Here is a 21077-nt window from a genome sequence, read left to right on the forward strand (position 1 = left end):
CCTTTTATGTTTAGTCCCCTTACAGATTAGAAACCCCGAGGGGTTTCTAGTAAGATGACAGGGCTAATATTTAAATATTTAAAGCCAGACCTGACCCTGCTCCCAATCCCCCACCCCAAGTCCTTTTTTTTTTTTAAATTACTAACCCACTCCAGTGTTCTTGCCTGGAGAATCTCAGGGACGGCGGAGCCTGGTGGGCTGCCGTCTATGGGGTCGCACAGAGTCGGACACGACTGAAGTGACTTAGCTTAGCTTAGCGTAGTCTCCCTAAACCAGAGGAAATACCTCTGAGGGATGCCTTTTTATTTATTAGGACACCACGGCCCCTAGAGTTAAATCGCCACCAAGAAACTCCCACACCGGAAAGACTGCCTCATCAGAGCAAGAAGCCCTACCCTGGTCACACCCCACATCAGCACTCCCAAATTCACCCAGAGGGTCCCCCACCCCCTTAACGGAGATCAGCATTACCCAGCCGGGAGACTCCACTCTTGGGAATAATCTTTAATTTATAAGGAAGCCCTCTTCCATTCCTGAGGATCTCCGACACCCCCCATCCCCTATATTTCTGAGGCAGTCCGGCTGCATAATTTGCATGGCTCAATGCAATATCAAAATGTGGCGTTCCTTGTTTAAAAAAAAATTAAAAAGAATTTCAACAGTGAGACAGCAGAGCTTTAAACCAAACCCTAGGGCTTCTTTTCTGAGACTGTATCGATCACTTGCTCAAGAATTCCTCCCAGCTTAAGAGATACCCTTTTGTGAAGGGACTGACTATCTCAGTCGCAAGGGTAATTCTTTCTGACCTCGGGGGGCGAGGGGGCACGTAGTATACGCAACTTCCAAAGACTGTCTTTATTCGCGAATGCATCCTGGGACAGCCTCCGAAAAAAATTTGTAATCATTTCTCTCGGCCCTGGCGGAAGCTCCCTTTGCATCTCTCTAGTCCCGGGTACATCTTCGCCACCCCGCCCCAGCACCATCTTCGCGATGTTTGGGCCTCACCTCGTGCGGCCCATTGCCGGGGTAACCGACGCCGAGAGCGGTGCATTGTGGTCTGCAACAAAATGCGGGAGAAAGATCCTGAGGGAACCATTGAGTCTATGGGCCAATGGGAGAGTTCTAAGGGCTGCGTCAAGCCAATAGGGACGTTCGGCGGGGGGCGGGGTCGACGGGAGAAGGGCGGGGCTTAGGTACTAGGCGGCGGCGGCTGGCGTGGGGCTCCTTAGATGCGCCACGGCTTCGGTAGCGACCGCCTCTGTACGCGGGTGTGAGCTTCGCCAGCCCCTCCCCCAGGAGACCGTTGCAGTCGGCCAGCCCTTGCTCCTTGGTGAGAAACTCAGGGGGCTCCGCTCTCCAGCTTCGTCCCCTGCAGGACTTCTCCCGCTTTCTGTTCGCGCGGCTCGCGCTTCCTGAGAAGTGGGTTGGGGGGGTCGTCGTCCCGGGGTGGGGTGGGGCGGGCAGAGTGGACCGGGGAAACTGCGCCTGCAGCCCATACTCCCAACCCCTCATCCTTTGCCTCGGCCTCGCCCCTCAGATAACCATGTGTGACCGGAAGGCCGTAATCAAGAATGCCGATATGTCGGAGGAGATGCAACAGGACTCGGTGGAGTGTGCTACTCAGGCATTGGAAAAGTATAATATAGAGAAGGACATTGCGGCCCATATCAAGAAGGTGAGGACGGGGCGCGGGCGGGGGCTCGGGCAGTTTGCGCGCTGTTGGGGCGAGTCACAACTTCCTTCTCCTCGATAATGCGTCCCCAGTGTGCTGGCAGAGATCCTTGGGGGCACGCAAGGTGGCGCGGTGTAGAGGTTTCCAGAAAAGGACGCAAATTAATTTTGCACTTATCTTGAAGATCGGCCCCTCAGCGCCCGAAGTTTGTTTTTTTTCTTAAACCCAGCTCCACGGGGAAAGCGCCACCTAGCAACGGTTTCTAGGATCAGGGAGCAGCGGTTCCCCCTTCTGCATGATTGCTGCGCCCAGGATCCATCTGGGTGTTGGAGAGGGGGGAGCTGCGTGGGTGTTTCCAGCAGGGCCGGAGGGAGATATTGCCAGCCTCCAGTGGGGAGTCAGTCGGCAGTTGAGGGAAAGTGGGTGGTGGTGGTTGGGGACTGGGTTGGGGGATTGGTAAATGGCAGTCTGTAGAAAGCTGCAGGTCTGCCAACTTCTCGAGCTGTGTTTTCTAGAAGGGAAGGAAACTGGCAGCCTAAGTCGTGGGAGGGTTCCAGTCGAGAATGAGAAGATGAAAGATTTCAGATGGAACAGAAATACCTTTTCTGATAAAGACAGCAACAGCAGTGCGTTTGTCTAGTCTGTAAGAATGTTAGTCCGCTTAATCTGAAAGACGTTCCCACTGTGTACAATACAGTAGTAGCCAAATTTCGCCTAACTGGCCCGAGACTCGTAATACTTTAATAGAGAAAGATTTCAGAGAAAGACTAGCTTTGGCCCCTACCTAGAGCTATCTAGTGATGAAATTGACACAGGCATTCTAGTTCCTAGAGCTTCTAGGGGTGGGGAAAAATAGGGGAAGTTGTTAGTGCAATTTGCTAGCCTTGAGGACCAGGTGGTGGGGTAGATTGGCGCCATCAGGATAGATGGGGGAAGAAGGGCTGTTGACCGTAAAGATAAGATTTGCCCAGGTGGCTGTCAGGTTCTGCTTCCAGCTTTTTACGGGGACAGTGGAGCGCCAAGTGTCTTGTCCTTTAAATTTTGATTCTCCAGTGGTTTAGCTGCTCACTGAGGCTCTGTTCTTTCGGAAACCTTTTGTTTTCAGCAATAAAATCAGTTACAATGGCGGTATTTTGGGCTAAATACTATTCTCTTGGATTTGGGGGTACATGTCATACATCATACAGTAGGATAGCTTAGTTCTTTTAGAGATAAATACTAGAGGGTAAACTATAACTAATGTCACCTGCTGTCCCTGTATATTATAGAAGTTAGAAGGTGTAATTACCATGATAACAAGGCACTCTCAGAGGCTGCCCTTTCTGACTTTTACCTCCCCCAGCCCCCATTCCCAGTTTAGCTCAGACTGCAAGTATGTTTGCATTAATGCACTAAGTAGGCGATTTGGAGCTGGGGAACATTCTTTCATTTTAAGAATTTGCAGATGCCGAAGTTCCTCCTTTCTGCTCCTACAGGCTCTGTTTATCTAGGAGGCAAACTCTGACCTCAGGTTTAGCACTAAAATTCTGTTTTTTCTCCACCTCCTTCCCCCAGGAGTTTGACAAGAAGTACAACCCCACCTGGCACTGCATCGTGGGGAGGAACTTCGGTAGTTATGTGACACATGAAACCAAACACTTCATCTACTTCTACCTGGGCCAAGTGGCTATTCTCCTGTTCAAATCTGGTTAAAAGCATGGACTGTGCCACACACCCAGTGATCCATCCAAAAACAAGGACTGCAGCCTAAATTCCAAATACCAGAGACTGAAGTCTTCAGCCTTGCCTAAGGGAACACCTCCATCTTTGAACCTTTATTGTGTTTTGTACAGGGCATTCTCTGTACTAGTTTGTGGTTATAAAGCAATTAGTAAAACAGCTTACATTTGTATTTATTTTCTATTCCATACCTCTCTGCCCCATGTTTTTTCTCTTCAAAATCCATTCCTTTAAAGAAATAAATCTGTTGGAGAAGTGTGCGTTAATTACCGTTTGTTCAAATCTATTGAAGATGGCCTATTACTTGATCTTGGGTAGGTTGGTGGGGGTGATTCCTTGAAGTTTCTGTGGGATGTAACAGACTAGCCTGTTCAACATTCTTGAGTTTCATTCTTGCCCATCCTGGTCCTGTTGTGCATGGAAGAATACCACTCAGAAGTGCGTGTTGAGAACCCTTATCCTAACCTGATAAATACAGTCCTCCTTCTGTGATTCCTGCTATAGAATGCTCTAGGCCTTAGGCCCCAAGAGATGATGAATGTGTCGTGGAACTCCTTTTTCTGTGGCTGTAAAATGGAAATAAGCTGGTGAGAAAGGGGCTAATGAGAAATTTGTTGGGCTCTAGACATTTACCCTCCCCTGCCTTGGCCAAAGTATACTCTAGAGATTAAAGGTGGTCTTAAAGGGAAAAAGCTTTTGAGCAGCAGTCCTCCATGTGATTCTAATAAAGTCTGCAGGAATTTAAACTTACAAGTTTGCTGTGCTGTGCTTTTAACTAGCTGTGTTCACATGTGAGTTGAAGCTTTCATTAAAAGGCCCAATTAAAGTTGTGGATAAGTAAAGTTTTCCTGCTATCAGTTTTAGGAAGACAGATCTCTGAATAAAAGCAAGTACAGCAGACAGCTTTTGTAGATAAAGGAAATGATCCAGAGGCTCAAACAACCCACACCATCTTGGGAAGCTGCAAGGAAGGTCCTGGCTTTTAGTTTCCCTTTGTTTTCAGTGTTTATATGAGGTAAAGCTCCTTTGTTTTAGACCTTGCAGCCAGGCTTACAGCTACACAGAGGAAGTGATAGATCTGAATTGATCAATGACTCCATCTTAAGAGTGTTATTAAGTCTAACATCTTTGGAGACTTTTTCTTGATGAGAACTTGGGGTTTTAGAAGTTCTGATGAAGCTGAACAATGTTAGGACTGGGAAAGTTTCAGGGTAGAAAGCAAAAAACTGTTCTAGGGTAATTAAAATGGAAGAGTTTTTCCTGCTTTCTGCAGGAAAAGGATAAGGATGTACTGTGGAACAGGGGGCTGCAATTGGGGTGATTTAGGTTTGGATTTATATGAACAGACTGAAAAGATTCCTGTAATTTATCTTCTAGCTCCTTTCCCACTTTTGTGATCTATATTTGTTTGAAACCCAGCAGGTATTCGACCTCCAAAGCTGCATCAATCTTGTCGATTTTAGCTCTTAGAAGTAGTCCAGCAAAGAGCCTATAGCTGCTTTCAGGCCATAAACAGCTGGACAGTGGGAGTTCTAACTTGACCTGGCCCATATCACCAGAAAGTGACAGCTTTTAACTTTTTATTTCTTGATTCAGATATGAGAATCACTGCCACTGCGATAGGACTGGGTTGATCGCCTATGAAGATTTTTCAATGCCTGATCCTTGTTAATTTCAAAGGCTCCAACTGGCAGAAAACAAAATCTAAGCTGAAAGTTTTTCTAAGGTTTAGCATTGTATCAAAAGTTCTTAGGTGCTGTTCTTTGAGACACTTGTATATAGAGAGCTGTATCTGGAAGCTTTTCAATGACGGGGCAAGATCTTGTGAGTGAGGGTACATAAATGACCCCTTCTGTGCTGGGGCGAGAGGTAGCACATCTGAAGACATTTCAAATAGCTTTGAACTGAGGTCTCTGCAGGACCTCCCTGGTGGCTCAGGAGTAAAGAATCTGCCTGCCAATGCTGGAGATGTGGGTTCGATCCCTGCATCGGGAATATTCCTTGGAGAAGGATATGGCAACCCACCCCAGTATTCTTGCCTGGGAAATCCCATGGACAGAGGAACCTGGTGGGCTACAGTCCACAGGGTTGCAAAGAGTTGGACATAACTTTAGTGATTCAACAATAGCAAGTTCTCTGCAATTAAACTGCCAGCAACTCCCAGGTTGATTTCTGTAATTTCTTACTAGCCCTCTTCCACCCCTAACCCCCTGCAAAAAAGAAAACCTTAAAATTTCAACCATACTGAAAATATTTATGGTTTGATTTTAACATCAAACAGTGGACTATATTAAGCTCTGCCTAGCTCTGCTGTGTACTGGAGGGGGCTTGGCTAGATAGTTACCAAACTTTTTTTTTTTTGGCTATAAGATCCTTTCTTCAAATGTATTCTGACAAGCTCTCAATTTTTTAGATGTGAAAGCAGAAGTCTGCTGGTACATTTATTCTTTCAACAAGGATTTATCAAGGTGTTTTCTTCATGACTGGAACTGAGGACCCAATACTGGCTTTTGGTGGAAGAGTACTGAATGAATGATGAAGAAAGTGTATTTCTTTCACCTCCCTCAAGGAGAAACTGACAAAATCCATGAAAATTGTAAACTCATTTAGTGTTTCAGTTGCACAGTTTTAGTTGTGATCCTTAGCCCTATACTTTGGGCCTTGGTTTTTGGCCCCAGACTTAGTCCTAGGCTGAAAGGTGAACTTGGGTATAGCTAGCAAGTTTTCTGGTTCAAATCATCATTGGATTCAAATGATTCATTATCCCTCTGGAAGGCAGCACTGGCAGAAAAGCTACAAATACACTTCAAAATTGAGTTTTAGTGCTGGTTTTACCTTAACCACATACTGCACAGCCAAGAAAAAATAGGACTTAAGCAAAAGTACAGACAAATAACTCTGGGAGAAGGCCTGAAGTAGCCCCTAAGGAAAGCTGCAGTCAAGTGACAGGAACTTGGTTCTTTCACTTTGAGATTGGTCACATCAGAGTATGGGTCCAAGGCATACAACCTCAAGTAGAGATGTCCTGCTGCTGGTCACACTAACTGGATTATCCTCCAGCTCCAGACTTCTGACGATGTGACTGGTTCATGCTTCAGAATCTTAAAGGAGTTACAGTTTGAAACCAGAGTGAATGGCTACAATGCCTGATGTGAGATTTTCATAAGTCACCTTCTGAAAACCTGCATCTTCTATCATCTCCTTGAATTCCTCCTAAAACACAAAGAAAGATACAGCAGAAATTGCCTGGATTTCAACTGTGGGGCCTTGGGTTGTAAGCTGCAGATTTTTTTGTACCTGAGATGGGAACTGTCGGATACTCTCTACAAGGTACTGGTAGGACTTCCAATCTCCTGCGATGACTTCTCCCAGGACAGGAATGACCTGGAAGCTATATACATCATAGAGCCTAAACAAAAAGGCAAAAGATTAAGATTAGAACATGACCGTTAATAAGCAAGAAGGTCTAAGCCTGGGATTATAAACTCAAAAATGCCTATAGGAGTCAAGCAAGTACCTGAAATAAGTGACCCAGTTGAGGGTGTGGTGACAGGCACAATTAGGAAGGTCCACAAAAATGGGGAAGGGGCAGTTACTACCCAGCTCTGATTATTGCCTTGTGGGAATATGGGCTTAACCAGGGTTGCCATATTTCTGATTTCTCAAGTGAAGTTGGAAATCCAAATTTTTATGTAAAATTTCTCAATTTTAAAATATAGACATTTAAGTCAATTTTCTAAAATAACCATGAGCCAAACAAAATACATATGCAGGCCCACTTGAGTCTCTGGTTACTGGTTTGAGACTCTTCTGGTCTAGGTGTTATCATCCAGAACTGGCTGACCACAGAGGTGGCACTGTCCCTCACCAGGGACTCAGGGACTCTGAGGTTCCTGCTTAAAGCTACTGGCTATTTTCTATTCATTTGGGGATGGGAAACCCTTGGCTGGATGGTGAAAATCAAGCCCTGTTAACAGTACCAACCTGGATAGGAGGGGATTGTTTACTTGGCTGAACTCCAGACAGAGAAATCTCCCTCCTGGTTTCAGGACCCGGTGGGCTTCCTGTAGTGCCTGAGCAAGACAAGAACAATGGGACACACCCCTCAGCAACCCTCACTCATCTCTAGAAGGCTGAGGCGGCACTAGCTTCTGTGGGTGTTACAAAGCGTGTTTCCCACAGATCCCATGTTCAATCTCAGTTGGGAAGCTGTAACAGCAGAACAAACCCACAGTCTCCTCAATCTTTTAGCCATTCCACTGCCCATGACTAGAGAAGGCTACCTGGAGTAATCTAAACTGACTCAGATTGGGGCAGGGCAATTTTTGAATTACTTCTCAAAATCATGATGGCTATCCCTCTTTGATCCAGCAATTTTCCTTCAAAGAGTCTATTTTACAGAAATGCTTCTACTGTGGAAATGATGTGGGGTTATTCATTACAGCACGATTTGAACAGCATAAGAGCAGAGCATCTTAATCATCAATGAGAGACTGGTTATATTAGGGAATATATATACAAACGGAATCTATGCAGCTATTTAAAAAAGGAAGAGCCAGAGTTCTTTATGTGCTGACGTGGAAAAGTCTGCAGATACATATATATATATATTTTTTTTTTTTTTGCAGGTATATTTTTAAGGGAAAAAGTAATGGGCAAAATGTTTTATATGCTAATATTTTTATTAAAGAAAGGAAATGAATATGCTTAATATGCCCAAGACATCTTTGCAAAGATATGCCACTAAGAAACTGGTGACCACAGAGGGAGGAGGCACTGAATGGTTAGCACACAAGGATGAAGATTTTTTAGTGATATATCCCTTTTGTGCTGCTTGAGCTTTGAATTTATTAAAATTTATTTTTTTTAATTTAAAAAGAATAATAAACTGGCTATAGACACAGGAATAAAATGAAATTAAAATACACCATAAACCACATCCCACCCAAAGCAGGCAACCAGGCAACTGGAGTCCACGTTACAGAAATGAAACTCAGGGCCTCGCCTGTCATCTTCAAATGTCTGGACAGAATGTTCAAGTAGAAGTAAAAGAAGAGCTGCATCAAATTAAGGGCTGAACATTCCCTTCTTCCAACAGAGGATCCGTGAATCTAGCCACCTTCTGCCAAAATAGGGGCTGAGTGCCTTTTCCTGGGTCAGCCTTGGGAATTGCTCTGATCTGCAAACTCTGAGTCAGGAGGCTTCATGGAGAGGGAGGAAGCAGATGACATGAGAGAGCAAGACTGGCAGGCTCAAAGATACGAATACCAACTCAAACAACAAAGGCTTCTATGGGGATCTGCTCTGTGGTTTTGGTTTTTTTAATTTTGTGAGCAGGAAAATTGGCAATTTAAAGGATTAAGACCTCTCGGCCTGAAACATTCAACTCAGGAGCTCGGCCTGGAGAAGAATCTCTCCCTTTCCTCATTCACTGTGGAGCCACCCCTAGAGAGCTAATATCCTGGGTCACGCCAGCAGATGCAGCCATTGGTTACCTGATCAATGTGTGTGACGTTCCGGATCCCAAAGGCAATTGTGTAAACATCAAACTTGTCATCATCGAAGGGCAGTTCTTCCGCATCTCCCAATATCCAGGCAAGTCCTGAAAGAGAAAAGCAGTTCTGGCTTCAGCCTGGACTGCTGTCTCCTCTGCACCCAGGGAACTGTCAAACCTGGGAAGGGGGTTGTGGGAACCCCTGAATTTGTAGTCAGCTGGACAGAAGTATGGGTACCCTGAACACCCTGTTTGTGGCTGTCTTGTGAACTGGGGGCAGTCTTGTGGCAATAAGCCCTTAAACCTGTGGAATCTAACTCTGGTAATTAGTGTTAGAACTGAATTGAATTGTTGGACAGCTGGCTGGCGCTGGAGAATTGGAGAACTGCACGGTGCTCGGGGAATATCACACATGTGGTATCTGAAGCAGTGTCAGAAAACACACACCTGCCTTCTCCAATGGATTCCTGGCCACCGCCTTCAGCGTGTCCTTTAGTCCTGAGAACCTGAAGTTTTGGTGTCCTTGAAGTTTAGAAGAAAGTTTCCCCCAAGGTTCTCAGAGTAGACACTGGTTACTTAGTTATGCCTTACTCTTAAGCAATTTTTATCCAACTAGGTGTAAAGCACTGTGGTTACGAACCCAGGTCCTGGTGTTGCCTGGGTTCTAATGCCAGCTTCCCCAATTATTAGCTATATGACCTTTTTTTTTTTTTAATCAAGCTTTTGAATAGAGTTATTTTCTATTTTTGGCTGTGCTGGGTCTTCGTTGCTGTGAGGGCTTTTCTCTGGCTTCAGAGAGCAGGGGCTACTCTCTAGTTGTGGTGCATGGGCTTCGCATGGTGGTGGCTTCTCTTGGTGGGGAGCGCAAACTCCAGGCTCCTGGGCTTCAGTAGTTGCAGTGCACGGTTTCAGTAGCTGCAGCTCCTGGGCTTTAGAGCACAGGCTCAGCAGCTGTGGAGCATGGGCCTAGCTGCTTCATGGCCTGTGGGATCTTCCCGTACCAAGGATCAAACCCGTGTCTTCTGCAGTGGTAGGCAGATTCTTTACCACTGAGCCACCAGGGAAGCCCCTGGCTATATGATTTTGGATAAACTACGTTGCCCCAGTTTCCTCATGTGTAAAGTGGAGTCAATAATAGTACCTACTTCAGATAGTCATTAGAATTTATTTTAAGTACATAATTTAGCATAGTTATATTGGTTCTACTGGACTCACAGAGAAGCAAAGTATCTTGACCCCAAGTCTGGTCATGAATTAGAAAACACCCAAGGGAGCTGCCTATCAGGGTGGCTATATCCTCTGAGAATCCTGATTCAGCTTCAATATTATTCGACATGCAGTGAATCAGACACGAAGTATGATTCAGTAGGGAGGCTACATCAGTTCAGTTCAGTTCAGTTGCTCAGTCGTGTCCAACTCTTTGCGACCCCATGAATCGCAGCGCCAGGCCTCCCTGTCCATCACCAACTCCTAGAGTTTACCCAAACTCATGTCCATCGAGTTGGTGATGCCATCCAGCCATCTCATCCTCTGTCATCCCCTTCTCTTCCTGCTCCCAATCCCTCCCAGCATCAGGGTCTTTTCCAATGAGTCAACTCTTCGCATGAGGTAGCCAAAGTACTGGAGTTTCAGCTTCAGCATCAGTCCTTCCAATGAATACCCAGGACTAATCTCCTTTAGGATGGACTGGTTGGATCTTCTTGCAGTCCAAGGGGCTCTCAAGAGTCTTCTCCAACACCACAGTTCAAAAACATCAATTCTTTGGCACTCAGCCTTCTTCACAGTCCAACTCTCACATCCATACATGACCACTGGAAAAACCATAGCCTTGACTAGATGGACCTTTGTTGGCAAAGTAATGTCTCTGCTTTTGAATATGCTATCTAGGTTGGTCATAACTTTCCTTCCAAGGAGTAAGTGTCTTTTAATTTCATGGCTGCAATCACCATCTGCAGTGATTTTGGAGCCCCCCAAAATAAAGTTTGACACTGCTTCCACCGTTTTCCCATCTATTTCCCATGAAGTGATGGGACCAGATGCCATGATCCTAGTTTTCTGAATGTTGAGCTTTAAGCCAACATTTTCACTCTCCTCTTTCACTTTCATCAAGAGGCTTTTTAGTTCCTCTTCACTTTCTGCCATAAGGGTGGTGTCATCTGCATATCTGAAGTTACTGATATTTCTCCCAGCAATCTTGATTCCAGCTTGTGCTTCTTCCAGCCCAGTATTTCTCATGATGTACTCTGCATATAAGTTAAATAGGCAGGGTGACGATATACAGCCTTGATGTATTCCTTTTCCTATTTGGAACCAGTCTGTTATTCCATGTCCAGTTCTAACTGTTGCTTCCTGACCTGCATATAAGTTTCTCAAGAGGCAAGTCAGGTGGTCTGGTATTCCCATCTCTTTCAGAATTTTCCACAGTTGATTGTGATCCACACCATCAAAGGCTTTGGCATAGTCAATAAAGCAGAAATAGATGTTTTTCTGGAACTCTCTTCCTTTTTCCATGATTCAGCGGATGTTGGCAATTTGATCTCTGGTTCCTCTGCCTTTTCTAAAACCAGCTTGAACATCTGGAAGTTCACGGTTCACGTATTGCTGAAGCCTGGCTTGGAGAATTTTGAGCATTACCTTACTAGCGTGTGAGATGAATACAATTGTGCCATAGTTTGAGCATTCTTTGGCATTGCCTTTCTTTGAGATTGGAATGAAAACTGACCTTTTGCAGTCCTGTGGCCACTGCTGAGTTTTGCACATTTGCTGGCATATTGAGTGCAGCACTTTCACAGCATCATCTTTCAGGATTTGAAATAGCTCCACTGGAATTCCATCACCTCCACTAGCTTTGTTCATAGTGATGCTTCCTAAGGCCCCCTTGACTTCATATTCTAGGATGTCTGGTTCTAGGTGAGTGATCACATTACCGTGATTATCTGGGTCAAGAAGATCTTTTTTGTACAGTTCTTCTGTGTATTCTTGCCATCTCTTCTTAATAACTTCTGCTTCTGTTAGGTTCATACCATTTCTGTCCTTTATTGAGCCCATCTTTGCATGAAATATTCCCTTGGTAACTCTAATTTTCTTGAAGAGATCTCTAGTCTTTCCTATTCTGTTGTTTTCCTCTATTTCTCTGCATTGATCTCTAAGGAAGGCTTTCTTATCTCTTCTTACTATTCTTTGGAACTCTGCATTCAGATGCTTATATCTTTCCTTTTCTCCTTTGCTTTTCGCTTCTCTTCTTTCCACAGCTATTTGTAAGGCCTCCTCAGACTTCATAGGAGGCTTCATAGAGGAAGGTAAATGTAAATAATCTTCCTATGAGGCACACTAACAGTATTTAACAAGAGCCTCAGCAATGAGCATGCCCTTTAACATAGCCATTTGATTTTTCGGAGGAAGACATTAACAACATTATCATCAAAGCTACTGCTTACTAAGCCCACGATGACGATGACGAGGTCTATGTAATCACTTTACATACATTAGCTTCTACAGGCCCTCTGCAGTAAGAATGTAGAGTCCTAACCACTGGGCCACTGGAATTCCCAGGAATTTTTCTTTTTAAGACTTTTTTTTTTAATGTGGACCATTTCTAAAGTCTTTATTGAATTTGGTTACAATATTGGTTCTGTTTTATGCTTTGGTTTTTTTGACTGTGAGGGGTATGAGGGAATCTTAGCTCCCTGACCATGGATCGAACTCCTACCTCCTGCATTGGAAGGCAATGTGTTAACCCTGGACTACCAGGGCAGTCCCCAGAAATTTTTAGTAACATGGAAAAATTTGTTTAATTCAGCATGATACAATGCTGAATTAAACAAAGCAGAATACTAAATTGTATCTCCAAGAGGTTGTCAATATTATAAAAAGGAAATGATTAGGAAAAAGCTAGGGAGCAAATATACTAACATACTGAGGGTCATCTCTGGATGCTGGAACTATGGTTAATATTAACCTCTTCATAATGTAATTTTTCAAATGTTTGATTTCTAACATCCCAAATTTTCCCAAATATATCACTTTTATAACCCATCAAATCTTTTTAAGGTTTCTGCCCTCCAAGCTTCTACTTTGGGAGGAAGTGCTACATGTAAATAAAACATATAATAGTGCTATGCACAAAAATGCCTTTATACATTAACTTTTATAATTATTAAATAATTTCTAGGATCCTTCTACTTAGTTTCAATTTTATTTTGGCATGATATGTGTTGTAAAGGTATTATCATCGGAGACTGGTACCTGGTAACTCAGCTGGTAAAGAATTTGTGTGCAATGCAGGAGACCCTGGTTCAATTCCTGGGTCGGGAAGATCCCCTGGAGAAGGGAAAGGCTACCCACTCCAGTATTCTGGCCTGGAGAATTCCAAGGACTCCATGCGGTCGCAACGAGTCGGACATGACTGAGCGACTTTCATTTCACTTTCAAAGCAAGGAGGAAAAATAAAACCAAACTCTGCAGCACCTAATGATTCCTACACAGGTGGATCTGTCTTTGCTGTTAGGAGAGCCTGAAAGGCAAGCTATGCTATGGCAGAGATGATTCTAGAAGTGGAACGTTACCCATCATTTGCATCTTTGTTCTCCACTCTTCATAGCTGAGCACCAGAGAGAAGGGAAACATGTTTCTCAGTAGGAGTAAGAACACAGTGCCTTTGTCTAGAAACACTAGTGACTGTTGGCCTTCTGATCAGTGTTGATGGTTAACAAAAGAGCCCTTCATCTGGGGGGCCAAGTGGGCTGCAGTTCGTCTAGGCAGCTTGTTCTGGGGGTGGAAGTAGGAGGAGGAAGAATTAAGCTAAAATAACCATAGACACTCGTGGTAGGGAGGTGGTGGGGGAGGAGAGAAGTGCTGATGTTGACCCGAGGGACTTGGGTTTTTTGTTGGGTGCCACTGCCTCTCACTGGGGCTGCCTGCAGTGCTCGATCAGTGTGGAAGAGGGCAGTACAGTGGCTCTGAAAAGCTGGGTAAACATGCTGCAGCTGCCAGATCAGTACATCTACTAAGGCAAAATACTGGGGCAAAAGTATTTCAAAATATTGAAAGAGAAAGCCAAATGTAAAACGTGTATCTTTAAGCTAGAGCAGAAACTGTCCATTTGGGAGCTGCAGCAGCTGCCTGGAGATACCCAGTCACTTTCCCCTTGGCTGAACAGCAGACTGTGCAAGGAAAGTCTGAAGAGTACCATTTACAGGTGATTCTTCAACTGCATCAGCTGCGCCCTCTGAGAAACCCATGCTGAAATAGAGGTAGGAGGGCAAAGTTTTCTTTTCTAGGGGGTGGTGGTGGTGGTTGGGGGTGAGGGGAGACATCCGGAAAAAAAATAAAAAGAAGAGGAAGCAAGGATGTGTGGGAAGAGCCATGAGACCTTGATGCAGACCTGAAAGCCCCAGCCAACCCAACAGGGGGTTCTGGAACAAAGACTGCCTGTGAAGAGAGCCCCACGTGGCATATGTTCAGGCCTGGGAGTCCCATGGATCCTTGGTCATTGGCTGGGTACCGCCAGGTTGGAAAGCTGAGGCAGAGCTTAGTTTTGGGAGGGGGATGAAATGGCTCAAGAATAGGGCATTGGGGTCATGAGAGAGCTGCTGGGAACTGAAAGCCAAACTTCTGTCTCAGGGTTCAAGAGCTGAGACCCAAAGAGTCAGTCCACATTTCGGATCTGCCATTTAAACTGTGTGACTTGAATAAGATACTTAACCTCTTTGGGTCTGGGTTGTCTCCCCTGTGACTTGAGGCTGATAACTGGTTGCTGAAATAACATATGCAATAGTACACATGCTGGGCTCGGCCCCACAAATTATCTTCCACTCCTATGTATCTATAAGTTTTTGAAATCTGGAAGAGAAAGCACTTCAGCATTGTACACGTTCCATCTTATAAACATCTCCTCCAGGTCCACTTTCTGCAGGACTTACCAGCTTTGTATCCTTGAGCATGGGCTTTCTGTTTTCCAATCTTTAGCATCTCCTTGTTGATGTCACAGACCATGACACGAGAACCGCCCAAGGAATCCTCTTCATTCTGGTACTTTCTGGCAATTTCTTCCCAGGATAAATTTTGTTGGGCCCTTAACTGCCTCTTCTGCTTTCTCTGATGCTGCGCCTGAACATAATTAAGGAACCGGAATGCAATGTCACCTGTGGGAAGCCAACAGGAGGAAAGATCAAACACAAACACAACTGCAGCATTTCTTAAACCCAAAAGGAGCAGCAAAGGTACAGGGGTTGAAGAGTGTATGAAAACTGAAAGGCTGTACTCATTTCAATAGTTCATTTTTTTTAACAGCAATTTTTTAACTGCTAAGATTCTTTGAATAAAAAACCTTTAAAAACTGCATATGTAATGCATGGATACATTCTTACTCTAAAAGGCTCAATACTTAAATATATAGAATAAAACATGAAAGTTGCCATATCCACACTCTCCAGACATAACAAGTGGGAAGAGCTGAGTGTACTGCTTCCTAGTCTTTTTCTAATAATTTTTGTGACAGTAACATGAAGGTATACTCACAAGCAACAACAACTCACTGCCCCACCACTTCCCATAACCAGTTCAGTTCCCCACAGACCATCTTTCCCAATCCCTTTAGCGGTTTCTTCTGTTGGTTACAGCTATTTCTTTCCTCAAAAAATTTATAGAGCTATCCTGCCCCCATCTCTGCTTGCCTCTGTGCTCCCAATATATTTATATCACTTTTAATAGTTCCTCACAGATAGCTGTGTAACCTAGAGTAATAAACTAATCTATATTTTCTTTTAATTCTTATTTTTTAATTAGGAGTACAGTTGATTTACAATGTTTCAGGTATATAGCAAGATGACTCAATTACACATATATTTTCATTTTCAGAGTCTTTTCCATTATGGCTTCTTACAAGATATTGACTATAGTTCCTTGTGCTATATATTAGGTCCTTGTTGCTTATTTTATATGTAGAGGAATATATCTGTTAATCTCATTCCAAGTTTATCCCTCCCACCTTGTTTTATTATTCCATCAACTATAGATAGTATCTTTTGACTCCTTTCAACCTTCCATTATATATATATATGTGTGTGTGTATATATATATATGTGTGTGTGTATGTGTGTATATGTTCTGTCAAGCCTGATAACATTATATTTGTTCTATAGCTCTAAGTTTTCTGTGCTTTGTTGATGGTTTGAGTTTAAAAGCAGAAAATCAAGTGTTTACATTATTGTGACCACATTGTAAATATTGTTTAGGCAAAGCCAGTGCTTTCAGGATCATATTTCCCTTTTTATAATGCTGTTTCCTTGTCTTTGTTTTCTTCTTACACTGTTTGTAAGAAATACAGCCTTAGGTTTTCCATTTTCTCCATCCAATTAGGTACTCTTCAGTCACTTTCCTATAAATTTAAATATAATAATATGTACTCAAATGAAACAACTTAAAAACATAAATGAAGGTTATATTATATCCAGTGTATATAACTTCTCTTTTTTTTCCCCACTTAATATGTCCTTGATACTGTTCCATCAGTATTCATAGGCTTTTCTCATTCTTTTAAATAGCTACCTAATATTAATATTTTATAGTATTGATGTATTTAAAATCATTTCTTCGCTGAGGTAGAAATAGGTTACTTCCAACTTTTCACTGTTACTAAAAATTATGCAATGTGAGCATATTTGTTACTGTATGTTTTAAATGTTTTTTAAAATATATGGGCTTACTTTTTAATTGCATTTTCTAAATGGGCAGTTGTTGGCATGTGGTAATGTTACTGGCTGGGGTGCACTGGAGATGGTGGCAGCTCTGACTGAAACTTTTCTGTAGCTATATCTCTGTGCAAGTTTTTTTTTTTTTTTTTCCAGATTAAATGTCTAGAATTGGAATTGTGGGGTCCTAGACTAAAAAGCATTTTAGATTTGATAGATTCTGCTAATGTCCTCTACTTCACTGCCCTCTGTGCTTCCTTTTAGGGAGAGGATCACACCAGCAAAGCCAAACATAAACATGGACATTATTCTATTGCAGTTTATTATCATACATTATCCTATTGGTATAGATTATTACATTATATGACATTTTTCTCTCCAAATGCCTAGTGTGCACCAAGAAACAAAGGACCATGCATTAAAAGAGTTTTTTTTTTTTCCAATAAAAGAGCTTTTGATATCTGATATGATAGTAGATTAGGCAGAAAAGGCTGCCTTGAAAACTTATAAAAGCCCCTCCCTTCCTCAGCCAAGAAAGAGGGCAAGTGAGCTAAAGGTTAAACAGAAAGCAAAAATAGTTGCTTAGATGTGGAAAGGACACTGGAGGAAAAAAAATTGGTCAGTTTACTTCGTAATCCTCTGAATTTTAGAAAAATGACAGGCACAAAGTTGATATTCTGTGTTTTTGATTGGCATTCAGTGGGCTTCCTGGTGGCTTAGTGGTAAAGAACCCACCTGCCAATGCAGCAGACAAGAGTTCACTTCCTGATCCCGGAAGATCCCACATACTGAGGAGCAACTAAGCCACAACTATTGAGCCCACACTGTAGAGCCAGGGAGCCGCAACTGCTGAGCCCACGTGCTATAACTACTGAAGTCTGTGCACCCTAGAGCTTGTGCTCTGCAACAAGAGAAGCCACCACAGTGAGAAGTCCATGCCCACAACTAGAGAGTAGCCCCTGCTCACTACAGTTAGAGAAAAGCCTGAGCTTCAGTGAAGACCCAGCACAACCTAAATAAATAAAACTAAAAAAAGAAAAAAGTAAATCTTTCTGAGAAGTGTATTGATTTTCAATCACCATGTTCAGCGTTATGGAAGGTGAGCTAGCTCATTACAACAAGAGAAACTAGTTTTTATAAAAGGAGCTCAGTGTTACCCAAGGAGACCAAACTGGACATTACCTGTGCCTCCAGCAACATCCAGCAGCTGGGTCCCAGGAAACGGGCGCATCTTCCAGAGCAGCAAATCCTTCCAAACACGATGGATACCAAGACTCATCATATCATTCATCACATCATACTTCTTGGCCACACTTTCAAACACCTGATAGACTTGACATGAGAAAAATACAACATGACTGGGCTACTAATAATATTAACCTGGAAAAGTCCTAAATGTAAGAAAGTTCCCCATTCCCCCCATAAAATTAACTATCTGCAAGGTGGAGCCAAGACATAATGCTTGATGCCCAAATCTGCACGTTACCGCTTTTAAAAAAAGGCTTAACTAGGGACTTCCCTGGTGGTCTAGTGGCTAGGACTCCACACTCCCAATGCAGGGCAACCTTGTTTGATCCATGATTGGGGAACTACATCCCACATGCCACAACTAAGAGTTTGCATACTACAAGGAAGACGGAAGATCCTGCCTACCGCAACTAAGACCCAGTGTATCCAAATAAATAAAGAATTTAAAAAGGCTTAAATTGCTTCAAGTAAGAAATAAGTCAACCTCTTTTCTGTTATCTTAGCTTCACATAGGACCATTACCTTGCAGTAATGCCATGCACATACTTAGTAGTAAATCACTTTCTTTTTTGGCCACACTACATGGCTTGCGGGATCTTAGTTCCCTAACCAAGGATGAGATTCAAGCCGAGTCCTAACCACTGGACCACCAGGGAGTTTCCCAGTTTCCATTTCTTAGAGGAAGGGGCGGGGGGATTGGAGTTTTTCTAAAAGTATAATTAAAGACAACAAAATCCATTAGAAAGACATGAAAAATGGATGGGAAAACCTCAGCTCATCTCTGCCTGTGTCACTGAGAAAAACCGCAGGTTCAACTTGGTGGGCAGATGAATGGTAGGATGTGAATCAGGGCCAAGTTGAATTGTAGAGGGTTCCCGTGACTCCACAGGACCAAGGAAGAATGTGGAATATGGACTGGCTGAAGAGTTAAGGAATTTACTATCAAGATGCTTCAAAGCACAGGCTACATTTAACTTCTTTGCATCTCCATTTCTGTTCATGAGATAACAATATCAGTGCAAGCCTCCTACCTACCTGCCAAAAGGACTGAATCAGGTAAAGAAGCGGAGATATGTTGAGTTTCTCAGATGAAATGTGCTGCTAAGACCCAAAACATTACTGTGCTCTGCTGAATCAGCAGACAATAGAGCCCTCCTCCTTTCACTCAGTCTTGAATATCTATTCTCAACCCTGGGATCCTATAAGCTTGCTCTTTGCTTTTGAACATCTGGGATATTTAGAGGGACACTGAGGCTCAACTCACTGAGTATAAGCCCTTCTTGCTTTATGTGGTTCTAATATGCAAGAATTTCAGTTATTGTGGTTTAGTTCAATAACACCAGTCCTCTAGGAACATCATTCAAATACAATGGTATATTAACTGTGAGTAATTCCATAAAGTACAAATCTTGCTAGTAGTCCTTCAGTCCATAAATCATGCATAAATAAGAGATATGCATCACGATCAGAAACCAGTTATGTCACTTCTCTCACAGTTGTAGGGGGTTGGTCACTATACATCCCTTATTCACGATCAGACAGCAAAGCATGTAGCTGTGTTGCCTTCTGATCTCAGCTGGGAATCTCTGTGGCATTTTGCAAACTAGATAACTGAAAGAGGAAACTGGACTACAAAAATGAAAGTGCAACAAAATAATGAAAAGGGATAACCTTAGAGGTGAAATTTGAACAGAACGTCAATAGAATCATAGGAGACACATGACCACGGGGATGTCGATACTGCCACCCCAGACATTTTGGAATTGCAGCCACAGGAACTTTGGGAAGATGAACTTATGGAGTTTACTATCATTTTACCTGGCTCCACTTACTTCACCCCACAACCAGTTATCAAGCTCCTAATGTGCATCAAATGCTGAGAACACAGTTATGAATGAGTCTTAACTTTCTGGGGATTCACAATGAAATGTGTTAATTTAAATTTGATATTCAAGGAATTATAGTAGAGCTATGTATTTAGTAAGGTTGAGGTGAAAGGTAATACAATATACTAGCTTATAAGAGGATAAAAAATTCAATTGTAGGCTCTTTTTCTTATTTCCTGGGTGACTACAGGCCAAGTTAAGGAACCTCTCAGAGCCTCACCTTATCTATCTGTAATGTGAGCAAAATACCTTTTTCATTACAAATGGTACAGCTAGAATTTTAAAACAGGTCTTTTCTTTTCCCAAGTCTTATGGTGAAAACAAAGAAAGTGCTGAACAATATCTAACACTTATTGAGCAATTATGAAGTGCCAGGCGTTATTCAGAATTCCTTAGTGTATGAAGTAATGTAATCTTCACAAGAACTCTATGAAAGAAATTACTCTCTTCCCTACCTGGCAAATTTGGAAGCTGAGGCACATATTAATAGAAAAGTCTCCTTCTTTCTTTCTATAAAGACGGCATATCCCTTTAGCAAGAGATTAACAATATGGGCTCAGTAGTCAGACCGAACTAGGTTGGAACAGTAATGCCACCACTTACTACGTTAAACTGGGCAAGGTTTTGCTTAACCTTTAAGTCTCTATTTCCTCATGAGTAAGATGGAATAAAAATACTCACCATCAGGAAGTTGAAATGAGAATTGTAAATAATGTCTGCACATCATAAATGCTCAATTGATCGGGTTCTGTGATAATTACTTGAAAAGAGGAGGCTCTAAGTTTGGCAGAGACAGACTAAGGGTACTCCTTGGAGGTCAGGACTGCACAAGTTAATGCATCAGAGGCGCGTGCGTGCGCGCTAAGTGGCTTGAAGCAGTCGTGTCCGCCTGCCAGGCTCTTCTGCCCACAGGGATTCTCCAGACAATAATACTGGAGTGGGTTGCCCTGCCCTCCTCCAGGGGATCTTCCCGACCCAGTGGATTCTTTACCACTAGCACCACCTGGGAAGCCCCTCAGCGGAGCTCACAGGACGGTAAATCAACCCTTGGTTTGGGCAAAAGAAACTAGACGGTCAGCTCCCCATTCACCCTCTCACCCCTTTCACCTTTGCCCCCCTTCTCCTCTTCCGACACAGTCTCAAATCCAAAGTGCGTTTCGGTTGCCTCCTTCTCTTGGGACAAGAGCCGTGCACCCAGGGGGCCCCTGGGCGAGCAGCTACGAAGCCCGGGGAGCCTGTAGCCCGACACTGCCCGCGACCACCCACGGCCGCAGAAGCTCCATAGAGCCCAGCTCCTGGGGGCTGCCATCTTGACAGTCGGGTGACCGCTGTCAGACAGGACGTAGCGTTGCATCACAGCTGACGGC

At 43.3% G+C, this 21077-nt stretch overlaps 2 protein-coding genes across 4 annotated transcripts; one reads left to right on the plus strand and one right to left on the minus strand.

Annotated features, from left to right (window-relative positions):
• The first annotated feature begins 1164 nt into the window (after positions 1–1164).
• DYNLL1 (dynein light chain LC8-type 1) lies at positions 1165–3657 on the plus strand. Its single transcript, XM_040250878.1, has 3 exons — positions 1165–1330; positions 1538–1675; positions 3227–3657. Exons 2-3 carry the CDS (start codon positions 1544–1546, stop codon positions 3362–3364), a joined length of 270 nt encoding a protein of 89 aa, XP_040106812.1. The 5' UTR covers positions 1165–1330; positions 1538–1543; the 3' UTR covers positions 3365–3657.
• A 1973-nt stretch (positions 3658–5630) lies between these two features.
• Positions 5631–21043, minus strand: COQ5 (coenzyme Q5, methyltransferase). 3 transcript variants are annotated; one of them, XM_040250875.1, is made up of 7 exons: positions 20809–21027; positions 17759–17908; positions 14807–15028; positions 8887–8993; positions 7376–7464; positions 6689–6800; positions 5631–6604 (listed from the first exon to the last, which is right to left on the minus strand). In XM_040250875.1, exons 1-7 carry the CDS (start codon positions 21017–21019, stop codon positions 6503–6505), a joined length of 993 nt encoding a protein of 330 aa, XP_040106809.1. In that variant the 5' UTR covers positions 21020–21027; the 3' UTR covers positions 5631–6502. The 3 variants fall into 3 exon arrangements, with proteins under 3 accessions (XP_040106809.1, XP_040106810.1, XP_040106811.1); XM_040250876.1 differs by having other exon boundaries at positions 5820–6604; positions 20818–21043; XM_040250877.1 differs by having other exon boundaries at positions 5820–6604; positions 20392–21032.
• Positions 21044–21077: the final 34 nt, after the last annotated feature.

Source organism: Oryx dammah, unplaced genomic scaffold (genome assembly GCF_014754425.2).
Source record: "Oryx dammah isolate SB20612 unplaced genomic scaffold, SCBI_Odam_1.1 HiC_scaffold_12, whole genome shotgun sequence".
Taxonomy (NCBI): Eukaryota; Metazoa; Chordata; class Mammalia; order Artiodactyla; family Bovidae; genus Oryx; species Oryx dammah.

What these genes read in the sequence shown, in the direction of transcription:
- DYNLL1 (XM_040250878.1), top strand. Translation starts at nt 1,544, where the DNA reads ATGTGTGACCGGAAGGCCGTAATCAAGAATGCCGATATGTCGGAGGAG. An exon ending in TTGCGGCCCATATCAAGAAG is followed by an intron (nt 1,676 to 3,226) that starts GTGAGGACGGGG and finishes TCCTTCCCCCAG; the next exon opens with GAGTTTGACAAGAAGTACAA.
- COQ5 (XM_040250875.1), bottom strand. Translation starts at nt 21,019, where the DNA reads ATGGCAGCCCCCAGGAGCTGGGCTCTATGGAGCTTCTGCGGCCGTGGG. An exon ending in TGCTCAAGGATACAAAGCTG is followed by an intron (nt 8,994 to 14,806) that starts GTAAGTCCTGCA and finishes TTTCTCTTTCAG; the next exon opens with GACTTGCCTGGATATTGGGA. An exon ending in ACGTCACACACATTGATCAG is followed by an intron (nt 7,465 to 8,886) that starts GTAACCAATGGC and finishes TGTCTTGCTCAG; the next exon opens with GCACTACAGGAAGCCCACCG.